This window comes from Eptatretus burgeri, chromosome 12 (genome assembly GCF_056783735.1).
Source record: "Eptatretus burgeri isolate ZD-2024b chromosome 12, Ebu_testis_v1, whole genome shotgun sequence".
Lineage (NCBI taxonomy): Eukaryota > Metazoa > Chordata > Myxini > Myxiniformes > Myxinidae > Eptatretus > Eptatretus burgeri.
The window spans coordinates 43,489,514-43,510,865 of NC_140972.1; the positions used below are offsets into that span (position 1 = coordinate 43,489,514).

The window sequence follows — 21,352 nt, forward strand, 5'->3', positions numbered from 1 at the left end:
GCAGGTCACAAATCGAACCTGACCTGACATTTTGGGTTTCAAAGGTCGAAGGTTGTGCCCTTTAATTAATAGTCATATTAACACAATAACCTATGAACCATTGAATGGATTTCAACCAAACTTTGGAAGGTGGATGGATGTTTCAAAGCAATTTATGGGATTTCAACCTGGGATCTTGGTATCACCCATGAATGTCAGGAATGCTCAGGAATGTCAAACTCGTAAATCATACCCCATTCCCACCTAAAGGAAGCCTGTTGTGAAGGGCCCATCACATTTTTGAAATGTTATGCTATACAGTACTAGTGTTACGAATTTGGAAGCTGACTGCACACAACAGCCAGAATCCTTAGAGCTCAGTTATATCGGTAAGTGTGTGTTTCCAGTTAGAATCCAGCCCCTGTGTCTAACGGGAATTTTGTACATGCGCTGTGGGTTATTTTATAGATAGAATTTTTTACATTTTACATCAACGACAATGGCAACCCTCTGCTCGCAGCATTGTCAGCACTCTTTGCGTGCTCGCCGGTATGCGGGCATGTCTGGAATTCCATGCCCCAGGCGGTGTGCGTTTCGGTGTGGATTTCGCATCATATATGGTCACAAAGCGTTTCGCTTTGCCTGCGCGCCAAATAAGGGTATGCGTCGTTTTCCGCCCAATGAGTGACGAGCAGACCAGAGTTGGGGCGGTCCTTGGCAAGAAGGCGGAGCCGCGACACGCCGTCCACCCAATGGGAGCAGGCCACGGAAGCGGACGGACCCCAAAATAAAAGCGACAAAGGCGATTGAAGCGCGTCCAATCTGCTCGAGTGCGAGTCTCTGTCCGGGTCTGCGGCTGACTGCATTGCGTGGATCCGAGGAGTCTTGTCTGGCGCATTGCTGTGGGCGGTCAACCATCTCAACTTGCGAGATCACCTCGTGTCGCCTGTCTGCGAGCCGGAGGAGTGTGCCAACGCCCGATGCTACCCTCCGTACCTGGTGCTTGGAATGGCCTCGTGTTACAGGTTCGAGTCCCGTTACCCCAAGATCGTCGAGAACCACACGAGGTGGACAGGTCCATCTCTTTCTGGGCATTTGTGTGTGCGTGTGTGTGTCCTTGGGCCCCGCCTATAAGTAACAACTGTGTAAGTGCTTTCTTTGCTCATTGTACATTGGATTTCTTATAGTCGTGATAACTCTGCTCTTTGTGTGCTTCCCTCCCTGATTATTGTAAAATAAATTCCCCTTTTTGTTGAATGTCCCAGCTCGTCCTTGTCCTTTCTGCCATTGGTTGGCTGCGCTGCGAACGGGAATTAGGAAGCTTAATTGTTGCCGTAATCGAGCAATCAGCCCGGCAGGAATCTGGTACCCTCCGCTCGGGGTACGACTCGGATCCAGCTCGGTAAGGGCTCGTTCCGCTCGAGGCCTGCCGAGGGTGTGAATTCCCCGGTAGCTTTGCCGCGTGGACACTTAGGTATATTGAAGTTGGCAATTAACCATACTCCACGCGGCCGAATTATTGGCGATTCATGGTCCTGTAAGGCAGTGCTACTCAAATGGTGGTACGCGGACCAGTGCCGGTAAGCGAGTCATCGACTGCCGGTCTGCGGCGAGTTTCCAAGATCGATGGACAAAAACGAAAGCTAGAAGCATGGAAGAGTCGAGTGTCAAGAGATTGTTATGACATGTTTCACCAATTAGCTGCAGTCATCGCTGATGCAGGAGAAGACCTTAATGTTACATCTCTACGAAATGTCATCAGAGAACACTTGACGAATTTGGCAGAACGTTTTCAGCATTACTTTCCAGACGAAGAAGATCCACGGAAAGGGAATGAATGGATCTGAAGTCCGTTTATGCCATTGAGAGATGACTTGGGTGTCACTATGGATGATAAATTGTTGGAGCTGTCTGCTGACGAAGGATTGAATAGGAGTTTCAAAACTACAACAGCACTTGCTTCTTTTTGGATAATAGTGAAAGCAGAATATCCTGAGCTTCTGAAATTGCTCTGAAAACTCTTCTCCCATTTCCTTCAACCTACCTCTGCGAGACTGGCTTCTCAACCATGAGCATCATGAAGACAAAGTACAGGAATAGTGTGGATATTCATTCTCCATTGCACGTGGCACTGTCCTCAATTGAACCACGATTGGATAAGCTGACAAAGAAGAAGCAGGCTCACCTTTCACATTAGTAAAAGTTAAGGATTTAACACGCCTATATCATCAATTTCATATTTTTGCATTACGACATTTTCAAAGTTATCTTCAATGTAATGTTACCTATTTCCTTACAAGCTTTCTTTTAATGTCTTTATTCACAGCAGTTTAAGTAAGATAACTAAAATATATAATTTTTTCAACCTACCTTATTCATTATACTTTTTCATTTTATTACTTATATACCGGTATACATATGTTTATAATAACTATGTATGAAGACTTTGCTAGTTTGATTTTTTTTTTATATTTTTTTGAAATATTGTAATACTGTATATTAAAAAAATGTGTCAAGTTTTATTATATTTTTATATTTTGCCGGTATAAATTAATATTACTATGGATGTTCAAACAATATTTTCTCGGATCATAAACAAATAATAATATGGCACAAATATGGTACCGGTCCCTGGCACATTGGAAAAAAAAAAAACCTGCTGGTCCGCCACATCAGATAGTTTGCGAAGCACTCCTGTAAGGGACCCGTACTTTCGGATTTATCTGAAAGGTACGACCTAAATTCCTTGTGTTCGGTGGAGCCGACTCTACTGCTCCATCTAGCGGTCGTGCTGGCCACGGAGACCCGGCCCCACAACACTATATCGTTTTTGGCCCTACCCCTCAATGGTGAAGAATCACTTTAGAAATTAAATAATTCTCGTATCCAGATCCAGATTCAGATCTTCACCAAAATTGAATCAATTCGTCCTTGCCACACATCCAATGTGTCCACCAAGTTTCATCCGAATCTGTCCACAACTTGTTGAGATATTGTGCTATTTATTAGTTTAGCCCCATCTCTCAATGGTGAAGAATCACTTAAAAAATTCTCGAAGTTGGATCTGGATCCGGATCTTCACCAAAATGTAATCTCTTCATCCTTGTCACATATCCAACCTGTCCACAAAATTTCATCTGGATCCATGCACAACTTTTTGAGATATCCTGCACTCAAACAAACAAACAGACAGAAAGGGGTGAAAACATAACCTCCTTTACTTTTGGTGGCGGAGGTAAAACGACAAAAAACCCATTAATGTTATTCTCATGTTATGCCACGACTCACAAGAATCTTGCAGATTGCTGTGGAACTTACCAGGATTTTGGATTTTGTTAGGTTGTCTTGTGCTTGTCTGCGGGTTATCGGCACAGTGCTGCTGTCACTGAGGACGGAGAGCTCTATACCTGGGGTGAAGGAGACTTTGGAAGGTTAGGTAAGTGAATTGCGATTATGGTCATTGAACATGTTTTGTGATGTGAGGTGGTGATAATGGTGTTGTTTTTCCTAAGAGGTTAATATTTGTGATGTAATAGAATGCCGAATGTTCTCCAAATGTAGGCCATGGAGATAGCAACAGTCGAAATATTCCAACGCTGGTTAAGGACATCAGCAATGTGGGTCATGTGGCCTGTGGTAGTTCGCATACCATTGCGGTTTCCCAAGATGGCCGCACCGTTTGGTCTTTTGGCGGTGGAGATAATGGTAGGCTGTTCTCCTTTGCGAATTTTATTTTGGCTTTGGAGAGATGACTACAGTTCTTGTTTTTATTAAATTGATCTCTTTGCAGGTAAGCTTGGTCATGGAGACACAAACCGAGTGTACAAGCCCAAGTTGGTTGAGGCTCTTCAAGGAATGTTTATTCGAAAAATATGTGCAGGAAGTCAGTCTTCCCTCGCACTCACCTCCACTGGCCAGGTTTGCCTTCACTCTCTCGGTCCTCTCGCCTACAATACATGACTTTCAAAATGACGTATAGATGCTAAATGAGGCCTTTTGGGCATGCGCTGTGTGTGTGTTTACACTGAATCGGTTCGGCTCGCTGGGCACTTTTAACCTGTCAATACTAGCAGTAAAGCACTAAATCTGTAATTCAAATAATCTTTTAAACGTAATTTTCAGCACTTTAGACGAAAGAGTGGCAATTTCAAAATGGTTAACCCTAATTGTTCTGTTCCTGAATGAAAATCGGAATCACGTAAATCGAGGAAATATGAGGCATATCTGTGGATGAGACTGAGAGGTGTTGATTTCCTATCCTTTCCTGTCAATACAATGAGTGGCTGCAGTGAATATATGAAACACACTCACGTTTTGCACTAGTCCAAATGGTCCAGAGTTTTCAGGAAGAGCAGATGCCCGTTCGGCGAGCTGAGAAACTTATTGGAGTCTTTTGGTTGTGTGGAAGCACGGCCCTTGCTCTTGGGTACTTTTCCAAGTATTTTCAGCTTACTTCAGAGGCTATGTGAGCCATTTTAACTTGCAATACTTATTTCTGAGACGCAGCATTGCCAAATGCCCAGTTTTCGACCGGGCTGTCCAGTTTTTTTGGGCGGGGTTTGTGCATGTCTGGTCGGAAGTACTGACCAGATGTCAAATATCCAGTCATAGGTAATTAACACAATTTGTAATTGTTAACATTTTCTAGTAAAGCATGTGCATGGTTACAATTACTTAATAAAAGTCCAACGTAAAATGAATTGTATATTTGACGCGATCAGAATTTCAGTGTTTGGCATGTTTTTATGGAGTTGTAACAACATCATTGTGTTGGCTGGGATGCTTTGATTCAACATGCAAGTCGTTCAATTCAGCGTGTGTATTGTGATGTCATCAAGTGCACATGTACATTGTCCTAGCATTGCAAAATATACCATCATGCCATCACGTGCACACGCATGCACATCGTCACCGCATCACAGTACAAGAGAGCTTTCAATCAGTGCATACTAAACCAATTGGTGATTTTTCTCGAAGCTTGAAGAAACGGATGTTTTTTTTTTCTTTGTCCCTGGGCATGCATTTCAGTCAACAAGGAAACGCGTTGTAAACGGCAATAAATATTTGGTAGTTTTGGTGTCTCCTTCATAGGTGCGGGCACTTGGCAGTGACGTGTAATGACAGACACCGCACCATTTTGGTTCACGGATATCCTCCATTAGCTCCAACGCACACAAATTGTACACTTGTTATTTTGGGCCAATGGGAACTTATGCGATTTGTTGTCACACAAGCAAAGTGACACCTGTCAATCAATTGTTGTTATGTCGTACGTGTCAGTGTCATGTGTAAAACGTTGGTAAATTTGAGATAACATGGCTATAGAACTCGAGAAAAAAATGCGCCACTTGTGTACTTTTAAGGATGAATGGCTAAAAGACCTGGAATTCAAAAAAAACGTCAAATCATACCTGGTCGCTGATGCTATTTCAGCAGGGAGAAGGGCACTTGCAGCAGAATGGTTGACTTTTATGAGAACGCTAACAAGAAATCTAAGGCCATTGCAAATAATCTCAAAAGCTGCATTGAAAAGTTTGGGCCGTGCACAATTGGGATAGTAGCATATGCCACAGATTAACGCCTCTATTAATTTTGGCAAGTGCAAGTCAGTTTTCATGTTCCTGAAAAGGATGTTTGCTTCACCGAACATGGTGCTTGGATATTGCAGTGCACACATAATCCACAACATCACCAAACACGTCCTGAAAATACAAACCTACGATGTCAGAAATCTGGTCCTTGAAGTATACAGCTCATTCTCCTCCATTGCGAAGAATGTCAGGAGCTCAGAGTTTTTTGAGTTTATGGAGGTGGATCACTCAGAAACACTGAGACGCGTCCCGATGTGCTTTTTGCCCCTCTCCAATGCGGTCGATAGACTGCTGAAAAATTGGCCAGTGATCAATAACGATTTCTTGAGCAAGGGCCAAGAACAAGTGTCCATGGCGATGTGGGAGTTTGTTGCTGACCAGGTGGATGCCATGGCCAGTGATTAGTGCCTCATGCTCCCAGAGATATGCATCTTTTTTTTTTGTCCATATGAGCCAATTTAACGCGATGATCAAAGTTGTGGAGGGCAACACCATCCAGTGGTCAGAGCTATTCTCAGTAAATAACAAGTTGCGCAAAAAGCTACAGAACAGGCTAGCCAATGACTTTTATGGATACAAAGTCTCACAAGCCCTGAGGAAGCTGGACCCATTCAAGCAGGCTGCAATCAAGGCGGATACCGAGCAGGGGTATGCGCGCATGGTGGAGTACCTGGAGAAATGGTTTGACTTTTCGGAGGGATCGTTCTTCAGTCTTTGCGCTCCACTTATCCTGGATGAACCTCTGAAGCTGGACGAGCTGTCAAATTTGACAGATCATTTTGGACTGGAGGTCGATGGAAACTCATTTTTCATTGAGATGCTACCCGCACTGACGAGCCTGGAAAGTGCAGCTTCATCACCCCACTAGCAACAATAGTTCCCACGACTCGTCAATGTCTCCGAGACGTGGGTCCATTTTTTCCAAGCATGTTGAGACTCACAATCTGTTACGGATTGTGCAGCATGTTTGCTGTACCCCCCAGCAATTGCTATGTGGAGAGTACATGCTCAGCATCATGAAGAACCTCTGGATGGACGAGAGGAACAGATTTCAGGTTGACCTTGTAAAGGCTGAACTCTTTGTTCACTTTACCTACAAGATGACCTGTGCTGAGTTTGCTGGGTTCTTGAAGACTGCAGCAGCGAAAGAGCTTGTGGCAACAGCCTGGACGAATGCAAAATACAACCTGAAGAAATAAAACGGGTAGACTACACTGTTAACCCCCCAAAAATGAGAGAGGTAATATAATTGTTTTGGCTTGCAGTTTTAAGTTGGTGCGTCTTCTAAAATCATACAAATTTTCAATTATTGCGCTGATGCTTCAATATCTAGTGTTACAATGTAACTTTTCTGATCATTGCCACCAGCGCCAACTGAGATCGCATGAGTTTCTTATTTTCTAACTGTCCAGAATTATTATCTGACTCCAGCAGAGTGCAGAATTATGACTTCTGATATTTGCTCTGCAATTCAAGAGTTCTTCATTTTTTTGAACAGATCTGCCTTTTTCCCTTAAAACAGATTGAGTTTTTGTTAGTAGCATATACAGGGTGTCCCAAAAAAATGTACTCACTCTTTAAATGATAAATATAAGGGTATGTTCTTTTGAACATATGAGTCCCCTAGGACCATGAAGCTATCGTTCTTGTTGTTAAAGGCCGTTATGGGAACACAGAAAATAGGGGCTAAAGGTTTAAACGTGTATTAAACAAGCAGCGTCATCATGGTTGGTGTCTCGCAATATAATATATTAGCGCGATTAAAAATACCGTTTTTTCCTCGCATCTTCATTTCTGTCAAAAAACCAGTGTCAAGGTGCACAACTACAGCTCATAACATATCCATTGAGGTGTTTTTCGCCCCCCCCCTGCTTTCCCGTTTTCATGCCACTGTCCACACAAAATTCATCAATAAATTATATACAGAGTCCGGGGGACTCAACAAATGTGTTGTTTATTGACTTAGAAACAAGATTAATGGTTAAATGTATAAATGGATAAATGCATGTTTACAAATGTTCAAACTGACGACCATCACGTTCCAAACGCAGCCGATAACGCGGACCAATGGATTCAACAGCGTTACAAATCATTTCCTTTGGAACTGCAAGACATTGTCTTTCAATTTCCTCTTTCAGCTCATCAACTGTTGAAGGTTTTGAGCCGTAAACCTTATCTTTGAGATATCCCCATAAAAAGAAGTCCATTGGAGTGAGGTCTGGGGAACACGCAGGGAATTCAACACAACCTCTTCGCCCAATCCATCTGTTTGGAAAAGTTGCTTCGAGATGGGCCCTTACATCACGGTGGTAGTGGGGAGGTGCTCCATTTTGCTGAAAGTAAATCTCTTCATCACCAAATATGTCTTCGACACGTGGACCGACGGATTCCTGCAGCAAGTTTAAGTAAACATCCCCAGTGACAGTTTGGTCACAAAAGAATGGCCATAGGATGCCTAATGCTGATATCCCACACCACACTGTAACCCCTGGTAAATTTAAATGGTGTTCCATAGTAACATGCGGATTTTCAGGAGCTCAGTAGGTGCAATTGTGTCAGTTAATTGAGCCATTTAACTTGAAGCTGGCCTCATCGCTCCAAACAATTTTGGATGGAAATGCTGCATCTTCTTCGCATTTGCCCAGGTACCACTCACAAAATTCAGCTCTCCGGTCAGGATAGTCTTCATTTAGAGCGTGGATTAATTTTGGAATGTAACTTTTCCAATTAATTCGCTTCAAAATGCGAGGGGCGCTTGATTTTGGGATTCCTGTTTCACGAGCCATTTGTCGTACAGATTTCCGTGGGGATCGGTGGAGGGTTTCCAGCAATTTATTTTCCTTTGCGGGGGTGGTTGATGATCGTGGTCTTCCTGAACACTCCTTATGGACGTCATGCACCGTTCCATCTGTTTCAAACTTATCACTGATGTGAGCAATGGTGCGTCGCGTTGGTGGATCTTTGTGAAAATGTCTTCCAAATTGTCTTTGCACTTCCATGATGTTTTCGTGCTTCCAGTAGCACTTTATGATAAATTTTCTTTCTTCAAAACTGAGTCGTACTTCTGCCACTATAATGGTCAATTTGATCTGAAAATAAATGAAAAATTCAATGAGTTATGAGGAGCCAAAATGTGAGGACATTTTTTTGGGACACCCTGTATATTGTTGTGGAATTTACCTCTGGATAACTTCAAGAGAGCAATGTGTCTTCAAGCCGATCACTTCGATCACTTGGTGAGGCCGATCACTTCACCATCACCTACAGGTTGGTGCTCACTTTGTCTTCTACCGCATCAGTTCTGGTATTGTACCCTCTGCCCACTCCGTGCTCTGACCCTCCCCCCCTCCCCCAAAGTATGTCTGCAGGATGCACGCCATCTACCAGAAACCCCCTCCTCATGAAATTGCCTAATTCCAGAAACACTGCTAACCTCCACTCATTCATTCCTATATTTTCCTGCCTGTAATAGCACCTTCTACACACTCTTCAATCTCATTCTTCCCTCCTGGTCATCAAGACAGCTGTTCACCATTTCAGGTCTTTTCATATCTCAGGTTCACCACCATCTCGGGTGTTCACCCCCCTCCAAAGCCATGATCTTTTTTACACCCGTTAAACAATCCCCACCCCTCATAAAATTTGGGTTATGTAGCCATTTTGTCCACCCATTGCATTCTCCCTGAACCCTCATTATCTGTATCCCTTATTTGTTTCTTCCCTCCTTTTCCCTCCCCCCCTGCTGTTGGTGTTTTCCCTTTCTCCTGCTGCTCCCTTTATGTTGTGTCCAAGCTCTTCCATGAGCTGAGACCATGTATTAAAAATAAAAAAGAAATGGAGAAATGTGGAAATAGAAAATGGACGGGGGGAGGGGGGGGACCTATCTCTACATGCGCAACGCATATTGATCACATGAATACCATTTACCTTACCTCCAAACAAAATACTAAATAAATAAATGACTAATATTTACGTGTCTGTGCTTTGACCTGCACGGGGGTCATGGGGGACCTCCGACCCCACGCTGATAACCGTCACAATATTATCGGGTAAAAACATCTATTCACACATGTATTTGTGCATTTATGACCTATTCTCATCTGCTCTTTTGTGGCTAACTACTTCAGTGTTTGGTTTGTTGATGATGTTTGACTGTTTGAATGCAACCCCACTTTGATGTCAACAAAAAAGTATGATTGAAATAAATAACACTTTTTTTAACACTGCCTCCACGCATTTTTCCCACAGCCAAGTAGCCTTGGCCACTAGATGACACATGGCCTAAATGATGACAATTTCCTCTGTTGGCCGTGGCGTTATAGCCGAGAAAGTAGGCTACAAACAAACTGAAGTAATTCAGTATATTTAACTAACAAAATCGGAACTTCCTTCATTTGCTTGTGTAGTAGCTTTTTGTAGGAATCGGGGATGTAGTAACCGGGAATCATTTTTGCAGCAAAGTTTCAATGCTAAAATTAATATGGCTAAATTAGAACTATTTCATGGGAATCTGGTTATTTCATCTCTCAGAAGTCACAGAAATGGAGGATATGGACTTCCTTAAAGTTAATATTTTCTGGGGTGGACCTCCAGGCCACTTGACCAGATGCTTCCCCCACCCCTTTGTTCCCCTTGATCAGTTATGGCGAATCAGAAATCTGGCAACCCTATCGACACACCATATAATTTGATTCCATGAACGTCAATGTTTTCTGGAGTTTCTGTGCATGTACGCCAAGCATTCTGGAGCACAATACGTCATTTTAAAAGTACTGTATCAGCTCTTCCATGTCTTTCACATCCCAGGTTTTATCACCTGAAAGCCGTGGAAAATCTCTTATGAGTAATAAATAGTATTTGATGGAAGATTGCATGATATTTTTGAAGTGTGTATCGTGGATTTTGAAGGTGGATGTTTCGTCAGTGAATTGCAATAAAAAAAAAGATATATTTTCTTGTTTTGTTGTTGTGGATTTGATTAAATCATGGATTTTCTACAGCTCTATGCGTGGGGTTGTGGAGCCTGTTTGGGTTGTGGCTCATCTGAGGCTACAGCCCTGAGACCCAAATTAATTGAGGAGTTGGCCTGCATCCGAATGGTGGATATTTCTTCTGGAGACAGCCATTGCCTTGCCCTCACACATGGTAAGGTTTTATAGTAGGCCTCACTGCATTCTTTAATGCTATTAGGAAGGTTCTCTTATTACCCTCGCCAGAGGAGATGGTATTGCATTTGGGTCCGTTTGTTTGTTCGTCTGTCCGTACATGCATGTCTAGAAAGTATGTACTATTAGAATGCGAGTACTGTATGTTTAATTTTGATTTCCTTGTACAGACAATGAAGTGTATGCTTGGGGAAATAACTCGATGGGCCAGTGTGGTCAAAGCCATGCAACTAGCCCTGTAACTAAACCCAAGAAAGTGATGGGGCTTGATGGAGTGGCCATCCAACAGATTTCTGCTGGGACGTCTCATAGCCTCAGTTGGACTGCCCTGCCTACTGACAGGTACCTGGCTACCTCTCTCCCTTCCCACACAACTATTTTGAAAAGGTTGTTCCATAATCTCAAGCATTTTTCTTCTTTTGAGAACATTGTTTTACTGTAAAGTATTACCCTCCATGTGATGGTCCTGGATAGGCATTCTCAGAACACCTTGTTTGTGGGAAATCCTATCCAAGTGATTCATCCTCTTTGAGTAGTTATGAGCATTATATTTAGAATGTTGAGAATATTTAGCCTTCATTTGTATATACTGTCCAGTGTAAGCAATTCAAAGTTTACTGTGCCACTTTTATTTCTTCAATGCAGATTTAGACTATGTACGGTATTTTGATTGCATACCAAAACATGTCAAAAGTGTCCGGAACTCAGCCACTTGGCCCGATTCAAGTCTCATGTAATGACATTGTCAAAATTATTTAGATGGTGGTGGGGGGTGGGGGTGAGGAAGCAAGGAAGAAGTGAGGAAAGGGGGGGGGAGAGAGTGAGACCTCACCACACGTTGCTATCCACTCTAGGAGGGGTGAGGGATCGAGGATGATGGGGGAGAGAGGGGAGTAGTGGGGGATGAAGGGGGGTGGTCAGGACATAAATTTGATTGGGGGACTTGAGGGAAAGCAGTGAGGGGTGGGGGTAGGGGAAGGTCCCCTTATGCCGGCATTAGTACAGGATTGAACAAAATCGGGTACATTAAAACCACGTTCAAATGGGTCATGCTAACAATGCCCGGACACCCCCCTCCCCCGCCACGAGACATCCGTGGGGCGTGGAGGGGCTTTGGGACGAGGTAAGCGTGAGGGAAGGGAAGGAAGGGTGTTTTCCTTCAATCATCGAAAAAGCTGTGCCAGTGTTTGTGCCTTTATTTAATTTCTGCACATACCATAAGCTCTTGAATCTCTTAACCTGAGACAAATTGGAGAATTAATCTGAGCAGCAGTTCCGACTGCTAAAAAAAGAAGCTTTCATTTACCCATTTTGCACATTCTTTGACATCCCTTCCTCCCCTCGACCCCTGGATATTTGTATGGTGGTGGAGGGGGTTTGGAAGGAGGATAACTTGAGGGGAGGGAGGCGGAGGCAGCGTGAGGGCAGGCGGAGGCAGCGTGAGGGCAGACGAAGGCAGCGTGAGGGCCGGCCAAGGCAGCGTGAGGGCAGGCGAAGGCAGCATGCATACCAGGGCATCACCAGGGTTATAAAACATGCCCAAACAGCAATGTATTATTTTGATCCACCATGTTCCATGTAAAACCAGGTGGAAGCATTTGAAATTTACAACCCATACTATCTTCCTGGCAAAGGCCTGCCTACATACATATCCCCCCCTCCCCTCACAATACGTGTTCCTCTAACCTCCTCACCATCCATACTAACCATGAACATGCATCAGCAAAATGCTCATCCTTTCACTTGCACACATACACACGTTTCCCCACATCCGCACTGCACAGTTGGCACGTCCCGTGTGGCTTCGATGCGGCAGCATGTCTGCTTCCCATGTGCAGAAGCACATAGTTTGTGAGATGCCTGCATAACCTCCTCAACAACACCACACACCAGTGGTGCAAATTAACATTTTTATCCACCGGCCAGCAGGGCCGGTGACTAGAAAAAGTTACCGGCCCAGCAGAATTTCTACCGGCCCGATAAAATAAAGACAAAAGTCACAAATTTGATATCAAACACTTTTAATATACTCACATGAGTGAGTTTGATGAGTGAGGTTGGTTGGATGAGTGAGTTTAATGGCAGAGGTTTGCAGAATGAGCGAGTTTGATGGATGAGTGAGTTGGATGGATGGATGAGTGAGTTTGATTAGTGGGGTGGGGGTGGGGGGATGATGCAGGGAGGAGGAGGTTGTGGGTGATGGGGGGGGACCTTTTTGTGTGGGGAGTGGTTGTGGGGGTGGTTGTGACTGATGGATGATGGGGGGGGGGTTGTGGGTGATGGGTGGACAAGTCGTACCCCCCTCCATTGTCCAACATCACATACGAGGTGTGTTCAAAAAGTATCCGACCTTTGTTCATAAAAAATACTCGTATCCAGATACAACAAACTTACACTAATCTGCTTCAAAGTAGTCCCCTTGGGCTGCCACACACTTCTCCCAACGGTTCTGCCACTGTCGGAAGCAGCGCTGTAATGCCTCTTTTGGGATGGCACGCAGCTGTTCCGTCGCATTCTGCATGATGTCTTCTCTGAACTGAAATCTGGTCCCTTTCAGGGGCATTTTCAGCTTGAGGAAAAGCCAGAAGTCACACGGAGCCATGTCGGGAGAGTAGGGAGCCTGATGAAGCACAGGTGTGTTGTGTTTGGCCAGGAAACTCTGGATCAAATGTGAAGAATGGGCGGGTGCGTTATCGTGATGGAGCTGCCAATTGACCGCTGCCCACAGGTCCGGCCGTTTGTGTCACACAGCGTCACGAAGGTGACGCAGTACCTCTTGGTAGTACTCTTTCGTGATGGTTGTGGTGCGTACTCATGATGAACCATGCCACTGGAGTCAAAGAAGAGGGTCAGCATGACTTTGACATTGCTGCGGACCTTCCTTGGTTTTTTTTGGTCTCGGGGATGTTGGATGCTCCATTGTGATGACTGGAACTTTGTTTCTGGGTCGTACCCATACACCCAGGTCTCATCGCCAGTGATCACTGTGTTGAAGAAGTTGGGATCGCTGTTCACAGTCTCCGGCATGTCCTGTGCGATCTCCAAACGGAGTTGCTTCTGCTCGATCGTTCGCAGCTTTGGCACGAACTTCGCTGAGATTCTCCTTCAGCCCAAATCCTCAGTCACAATGGAATGAACGGATCCAATGCTGACGCCCGCCTCGTCTGCAAGTTCTCTGATCATGATTCGACGATACTGCATCAGCAGGGTCCTCACTTGGTCAATGACTATCTCATTTCTGGATGTTGAGGGCCTACCTGAACGTGCTTCACTTTCCACTGATGTGCAACCATCTTTGAAGCGGTTGTACCACTCTTTTATCTGTGTGGTGCCCATTGCTTCATTCCTGAAGGCCTGTTGAATCTTGCAGATCGTTTCCACTTGGGAATCGCCAAGCTTTACACAAAATTTGATGCAGTAGCGTTGTTCAAGTTTTTCCGCCATTTTGTCAAAAACGAAATCCGACGGCACTCATTTACACTTCTTCACTCATCGGCGGTCTGTCCGCAACTGACAGCTTCTTCAGGCGGGAAAATATTCACGCATACGAATTAGGATCGACTACATCAGTGCATCAAACCACGCCTCCCTAGCTTCATTTGTTTACGCACGAAAAATTAAGGTTGGATACTTTTTGAACACACCTCGTATAAACTCACTCATCCACCAAACCTCACCCATCAAACTCACTCATTCACCCAACCTCACCCATCAAACTCACTCATTCATCTAACCTCACTCATCTAACCCACTCATTACCCCAAAAGCCTCATCAAATTCACTCATTCACCTAACCTCACCCATGAAACTCACTCATTCACCCAAATTTACTCATTTAACCAACCTGGGCATGAGAAAATGCGTCCAAACCATCAAATCTCGCGCAATCACGCGTGATTTGAAACGAGATGAAATCGGACAAAATGGCCGCCAGAGAATTACCGGTGATTTCTACGGATTTTTGCCGACAAAAACAGTAGTTTTTGTTGAGAAAACTAGTAGAGAAGCTAGTACAAATTGTACAAAATAACAGGAATCACCGGTGATTCGCCAGCCGGCCAGGTAAGGCAGTATTGTGTACCTGTCCAGCACAAAAGTTAGGCGCCATTGGCGACCGGGCGGCCGTTAATTTGCACCCATGCACACCATAGGCCCGGGTGCAAGTTCGAGATTAGATTGCGCACCCGCGAAACCTGTGCACCACACCCATGTAACCAAGCATGCAGGCATGTACACACCCCAAGGAGAGTCATTTGTACCCATTTGTACCCATTTGTACCATATCCTTGTGTGCTATGTATGTACCTCTTCGTTTTCAACAAATGCCGACCATTAATATATCGCAACTATTAGTATATTTATGTTAATATGTTGTCATGAAAGCAGATCGCACAAAATGGTAAAAAGAAAACTGCGTAAGTAATTGCCGAAAAAAATGACCCCTGTAGATTGTATCGCCATGGATTGCAAAAGCAGTTTATAGAGCTTTGCGTTGTGCTCAATGAAGTTACACTTTCTGCACATTCCTTAATCTTTTCTGCACTAAATATAATCATCTGAACAGTAGAAAAAAATAGCTTAATGCTTTGCCTAAATATATAAACTTGGCTCTAAAATTCGCTAATTTGTTAAAATTTACAGATTTCACTCCAGATTTCGACACTTATTTAGTGCACGATATCCGATTCTCAAATCAGATATAATATTTCGATTATATACTTTAATTATATACTTTAATCTGTGGGAGTAGATCGTGTTTCCAAATCAAGGCATGTTTGAATGGACCGAATAAAATGGTGAATTAAGACCCCAGAAAGCTGACAGAGGGCTGACCAAGGATGATGCCTTGCTAAAAGATAATTATATTCAAAAAGGGTGTATAAATGAACCCAAACACCCAATTTTCATTCATTTTATACCTTAGTTTCCTTAGTTGCATGCAAAGTTTCAGGTCGCTAAGTTTCATGTTTCTGGAGTTATGGAGGACACACACACACACACACACACACACACACACACACACACACACACACACACACACACACACACACACACACACACACACACACTTATTCGTATAGATGTAACTATAGCATTTTCTGGCTGTGCTCACTTAACCTCAAAACCTTCCAAACTTTGAGAGCTTCAGGCAGTTAAATGGTGATCAGGTCAGGTATGGGAGCATGCACTGAAGCAGCACGTCGCTGCATCCACTTTCTGCCGGTACTCCAGAGGCCACACTCTGGCCATCCCCCAGACAGATGCCTGGCCCATCCCCATCTCCTTGAGATGCTGAGCAACCTGCTGCAACCATGAGGCACATAGTCAGCCCATTGGCTTCCTCCACTCACGAGGCTTCCTCGCCGAGAGAATCTGGTGAGCAGGATCAGCATCAGGAAAACAAGCCACATATCCATCGTGAGCAGGATCAGCATCAGGAAAACAAGCTGAACAAGGCTTAGCACAATGGTGATCATTTGACATTATCTGTGATCCAAACCATGGATGCTCCTTCATGGAAGAATTTTTGAATACAAAATTGAGGCCCATGGGAGAGTGAGGTGCCAGAGGAGAAAATGCATCTCAATAGCAGTGCGGAAATAACCATAAAAAAAGAGGAATGGGAGAAAACAATAGACTGAAGGGGGCATGCAGCCGAGAAAAGGATATACACACCCAGTAAAGAGAACCCGCTCAAAAGCACTTAATAAGATGTGCAAATACATTACATTAAGAACAACAGTTCATAACTATTTAAAACAAGGCGATTCCAGAAACAGATGTTCTCAGCTTTTGACGACAACCTTTCAGAGCAAAGAAGATGGCATATGGCCAGGAAGTTCCCAGAGCTGGAACCCAGTGTTATATGATTACTTGGTTTATGAGCACTGATGAATTTGGTCTTCTCTTCTTTGTTCGAATGCAAGACAAGGTTGCAGGGGAGCAGCCTTACTGCTCCCGGCAAATGAAATTGTTGGCTGAATGCGCAGCTGTACTGCCTATGCAGTGGATGCTGTTAGGGTTAGGGTAGGGATTTGGAACTTGGCCAGGGTACCGGTGATAGCTTGCCTACTCTTCTTGAAGGAGATTAATTTGGTGTTTCATTGATACTGCAAACACTTCATTGACAAAAGATGTTTCATATTTTATGTAGCTCCATGATATGATTAGAATGTGTGTGCCATGGCATAGAGCCCACCAGCATCTGAAATTCTGCAGAAATGTGGCACCATTCTTCCACGAGAAAGTCAATCAACTCACACCTGTATGATGGAGGTTGAAAATGCTGTCTCAGGCGTCGTTCCAGAATATTCCATAAATGCTCAATTGTGTTCAGATCTTTTTATGACAGAAGGCCATGACTTATGATTAACATTACTGTCAAGCTCATCAAACCATTGGGCGACCATATATGCTCTGTGGATAGGGGTGCTAGGAGGTCTCCTTTTGCAGCCATTCTAGCCATAATTACATGCAATTCAGCCTGTGCAGCATTTTTATACATGCCCTAAGCATGTTGGGATATTATTTGTTTAACACATGGGCTACACCTGTGTGGAAGCCAATGCTTGGTGTTCCTCATTTATTCAGGTGTTTCCATTTTTGGTCTACTACCTGGAGCTCAGAGATTAATTCATATATAAGGTGAACATAAAGTATTCTGGACTTTTTAACTTTTTTTCTCGTAGAAGGCTTAGCACCAAACAATGTGAGCATTTCGGAGAACACTGAAAGCAACACAAAAGGATCATATTGACTTGAGAGTTAAGAGAGCACCACCAAATATGACAAATGCTTGGTGTGGTAACCCTGGTCTGACGATTTGTCCACAGAGTGGTGTTATTCTAGAACTATGCAGGTATTGTTTGTTCGGTGTTACAGACACAGACACAGACAAAAAAAAAAGACTGAGACTGAGATGGCTGAACATTTTATTAACACCTAGCTTTCTATCTTTTTACCTGTAACACAAGTGATGGTGACACACATTGTCCTTGCAGGCAGGTGGTTGCTTGGCATAGACCATTTTGTGTGGATCTTGAGGAGAGTACCTTCTGCCACATACGTTCTTTCCTGGAGCATTACTATGATCGGATCAACAGTGATACACCTCCTGCTCCCTTCCCCACATCAAGGTTAGACCTGCCTGCTGATTTTGACCGATAAGTTTATTGCTAAAAGTACGTTGGCGAAAACCAAATATCAAAACTTTGCTTCTGGCATATTGTGTATTATAAAGTGGATTCCAAATGCACCTCTGTGTCCTGGGATTAATATTTACGGCTAGAAGGTTCTTATGTTCTTATGTTCCATAACCTTATGGGAAGGTTCTTGTGTTCTAGTAGTAATAAACAGTCCTTGTTACCTTGCTTTCGTTTTGTTTTTTTTTGTACAGAGAACATCATCATTTTGTGCTCCTTTGTCTCAAGTTGCTGTCGACACACCTGTCACTCGCCATGGCTGGTGGCGTTGCCACTAGCATTCTGGGTAACCAGGCACGTCCACTGCGTAATCTACTTTTTAGACTTATGGATTCTTCTGTGCCTGAAACGATCCAAGAGGTGGGTATGAGTTGCTGAATGTAGAAATGAGAGGTGTGGGAGATGGACGAGGGGGATTTTAGTTGTCCAAGCCTTCTTGTCTGCCTGTTATTCTTTACACCAACTGTTAGTTTGCTGACCCTTTCCCAAAATCATCCAACTCTTCGATGAACTTTGATCAAATACATTCCAACAAAGCCAAGACATTGTCTGAAACTTTTCAGTTGAAATGTCACTCTCCTCTCCCTTTCCAATTTAATTTACTCCAGTTAAGAGGTATCAGGAAAAAAAAATTTTCTCCCAAAAACAAATGGCTTTAATCAAGGTCAAAGATACTCGTACTCTGGCAGATTGTCCACGTCACATCATCAACAGTGTACCATTTGTTTCTATCATTGTTGGGAGTAATCACTAGAATCAACATCAGGAAACAACTTTGCCAGAAAATACTTATTGTCAGAATGAATGTGACAGTAGTACAATTTGCTTCACAATAAAAGCGCTGCTGCCACTTGAATATTGGACTTTCTGCATTTTTGAGTTAATTTCTGCCTTCGTACTACTATAATAACTCAAATGTGGTGGTAAATGCAGGCTGTGACTGAGACACTATCTGTGGGAGCATCCATGCTTCTGCCTCCATTGAAGGAACGAATGGAGCTGCTGCATTCCCTTCTACCCCAGGGTCCTGACCGCTGGGAGAGTCTTTCCAAAGGCCAGGTTTGCCCTCTGCTGAGCTCAATGCTATCTCCCTCCCTGACCAACAATTCATACAAAACCATGTAAAGGCATTGCAAATATACATTTTGAAGTGTTGAAAGCCACCTTTGATGTCTGTGGAGATAGACCTGAAACATTCTGCAGGGGTGGAAAATAGGAGTGGTAAATCAAGCGGTTTCTTCTTTTCGAGAGAAACTCTTTAGTTGCCCATAGTAATGGCCAACAAAAACAAAACAACAAAAAAGAAAGACTCTTCGGCATGATGAAACTTCGAGCAAAAAGATTATTCAGCTTTGGTTATTGATCTCCCATTGTGGTTGGTCCTGTGGTAGTGAGATGGAAGTCTCTTAATTTTATTTTTTATTTTTATTTTTTACCGTCAGCGTATGCAGTTGGACATCATTTTGACAAGTTTACAGGACCACGTGCATGTAGCCTCACTGCTTGGCTACACCAGATTGGGCGAGGATGGAGAGAGTGTGGAGATCAGTCACAGTGGGCTACAAAGCACACACCCAGATACACACCTGGCTGAAGTGCTTATGAAAACCCTGCTGAGAAACATGGGCTTTTACACAGTACGTAGAAAGGACTTTCATCTTGCCTCTTCTTTCTGAATGGTATATAAAATTTTGGAAAAAAAATTGACTTTGATACTGATCAGTAGCATCCATTGCATTAAAATCAGTAGTAGCTCACAGTCAACAGTTACCTCGTGGAAGAGTTTGCATCCATGTTGTAAATTGTGCATACAAAGACTGGTGCAATTTTTCACAAGTCATCAGGAATCTCTTCTCTTTGTGTCATCCTTGCATTTCAAGTTCATTTTTTTCTTCTTGGTGAAACCTTAAGGTGATGATGTCATGTATTGTGTTGAAGTGATAATATAATTAAATGTTAAGCTCGGACAATTATGCTCGTTTTGCTATCTCAAACTCGTCTTGTAAATGCAGTAAGTATTAAGGAATCTAGTAAATTCAAATTTTCAGGGAGAATAATTTTTCCCTTCTTTGCAGAAGTCGTAATGATGAGGCCACTGTGAATGAGGCTTGTTGACAATGTCAGTTCTGCCTGACTTGAAGTCCTTCACAGATTTCCTCACCTTGCTTAACTTTGACATATGCACGCACCGCCATATTTAACGTGCAATCTCTTATAAATTTTGGCCATCTTCACACCCTCACTCCTTCCATCACAGGAAATGCAATTGCAGCTTTCTGCCTGAATGCCTCATCTTCAGTCACCATTTTCTCTGGGAATACTGCAGTGCCTCCCAGAAACAAAAAAGCAAACTGAAGGGTTAAGCAGTCAGTTAATATATTGTTGTGGAAATGACTCCTTGGGGTTAACATTGCTTTGCATAGTTAAGTTAGTTCCTTAGCAAATGTCTTGGAGTAAGCCTAAAGTAATTAATTGTGATATTAGATATGCGTCGCTTATGTGATGGATAGACGAGGTCTCACCTCTCCGAATGTTTGTGTCTGAAAATCAACATTCCTGCGAGCCTCTGTTTTATGTTCTGCCCATTGTAAATCTGTCTTTATGTTCTTACAAGTGTTTTGCTAAGCTGCTGGTGTCAGTTTAGGCACAAAAATGACTTTCTTTCCTGCTTGAGAGGGAAGGCGAAGGACCTTGTTCTGACTGTCAAGTCATGAGGGGCGGTCCTCCCCCCATCATGTGGAACCCTCAACCAATGGTGAGTGAGAGGGATGGGGAGTGGCGTGTCGTGGATGATGCATGGGGTGGAGGCTTTAAAAGCGGGTGTAGCGAGCAGAAGTCAGGAGTTGTCCAGAATCACCCTAGTGGAAATCTGCGCTTCTTCGTTCGTGCCACTGTGCCAAGGCTATACCCTGCCCGCGCCAGAGCCACACCCTCTCCTCTCCTCTCCCCCGGGCCAGAAACACGGGATGCAATGGGCTGTTTTCCTGCCGAGCAAGCTGGGACAGTGTATGGATCTTCCTGCAGGATTCTGGCAGGAGTACCCGGTATTTCTGTCTGATGGATTCCTTCTATTCTGTCTTCTCCACCGTGATCTAGATGTGGGTCCAGATTAAACTCTAAATAAGTAAGGAATCCCATTTGTTTTGAAGGTGCATATGGTTCGGTAAGGGTAAGGGTTTTAATATTTTTCTTGTCGTTTACCATATTTGCTTCTTGGATTCCTTCCCCCGTTTGACCATTACTAGTTTGATTAAATATACCTGGTCGCAGGGTGAATTTGGGTCGTTGCGGTAACTTTTGTAATCGGGAAGGTCCGTTGAGGGTTGATTGGCTACGACACTTAACGCTGTGTACTCAGATCATGTCACGTTTTTCTCAGCTCACTCGGCCATTAATTGGAGACATGGCATGCAAT

The 21,352-nt window shown here is 43.6% G+C and overlaps 1 protein-coding gene across 8 annotated transcripts in view; it reads left to right on the forward strand.

Annotated features, from left to right (window-relative positions):
* The window catches only part of HERC1 (HECT and RLD domain containing E3 ubiquitin protein ligase family member 1), a 964,782-nt gene that overhangs the window by 61,339 nt on the left and 882,091 nt on the right, over positions 1 to 21,352 (forward strand). For all 8 annotated transcript variants that reach the window (XM_085850311.1, XM_085850306.1, XM_085850308.1 and 5 more), the window contains exons 8-16: positions 3,319 to 3,415; positions 3,541 to 3,684; positions 3,770 to 3,897; positions 10,571 to 10,715; positions 10,906 to 11,077; positions 17,737 to 17,871; positions 18,132 to 18,297; positions 18,871 to 18,996; positions 19,380 to 19,574. In XM_085850311.1, the coding sequence (XP_085706437.1) occupies positions 3,319 to 3,415; positions 3,541 to 3,684; positions 3,770 to 3,897; positions 10,571 to 10,715; positions 10,906 to 11,077; positions 17,737 to 17,871; positions 18,132 to 18,297; positions 18,871 to 18,996; positions 19,380 to 19,574 (1,308 nt within the window). The remainder of the gene's footprint in view (positions 1 to 3,318; positions 3,416 to 3,540; positions 3,685 to 3,769; positions 3,898 to 10,570; positions 10,716 to 10,905; positions 11,078 to 17,736; positions 17,872 to 18,131; positions 18,298 to 18,870; positions 18,997 to 19,379; positions 19,575 to 21,352) is intronic.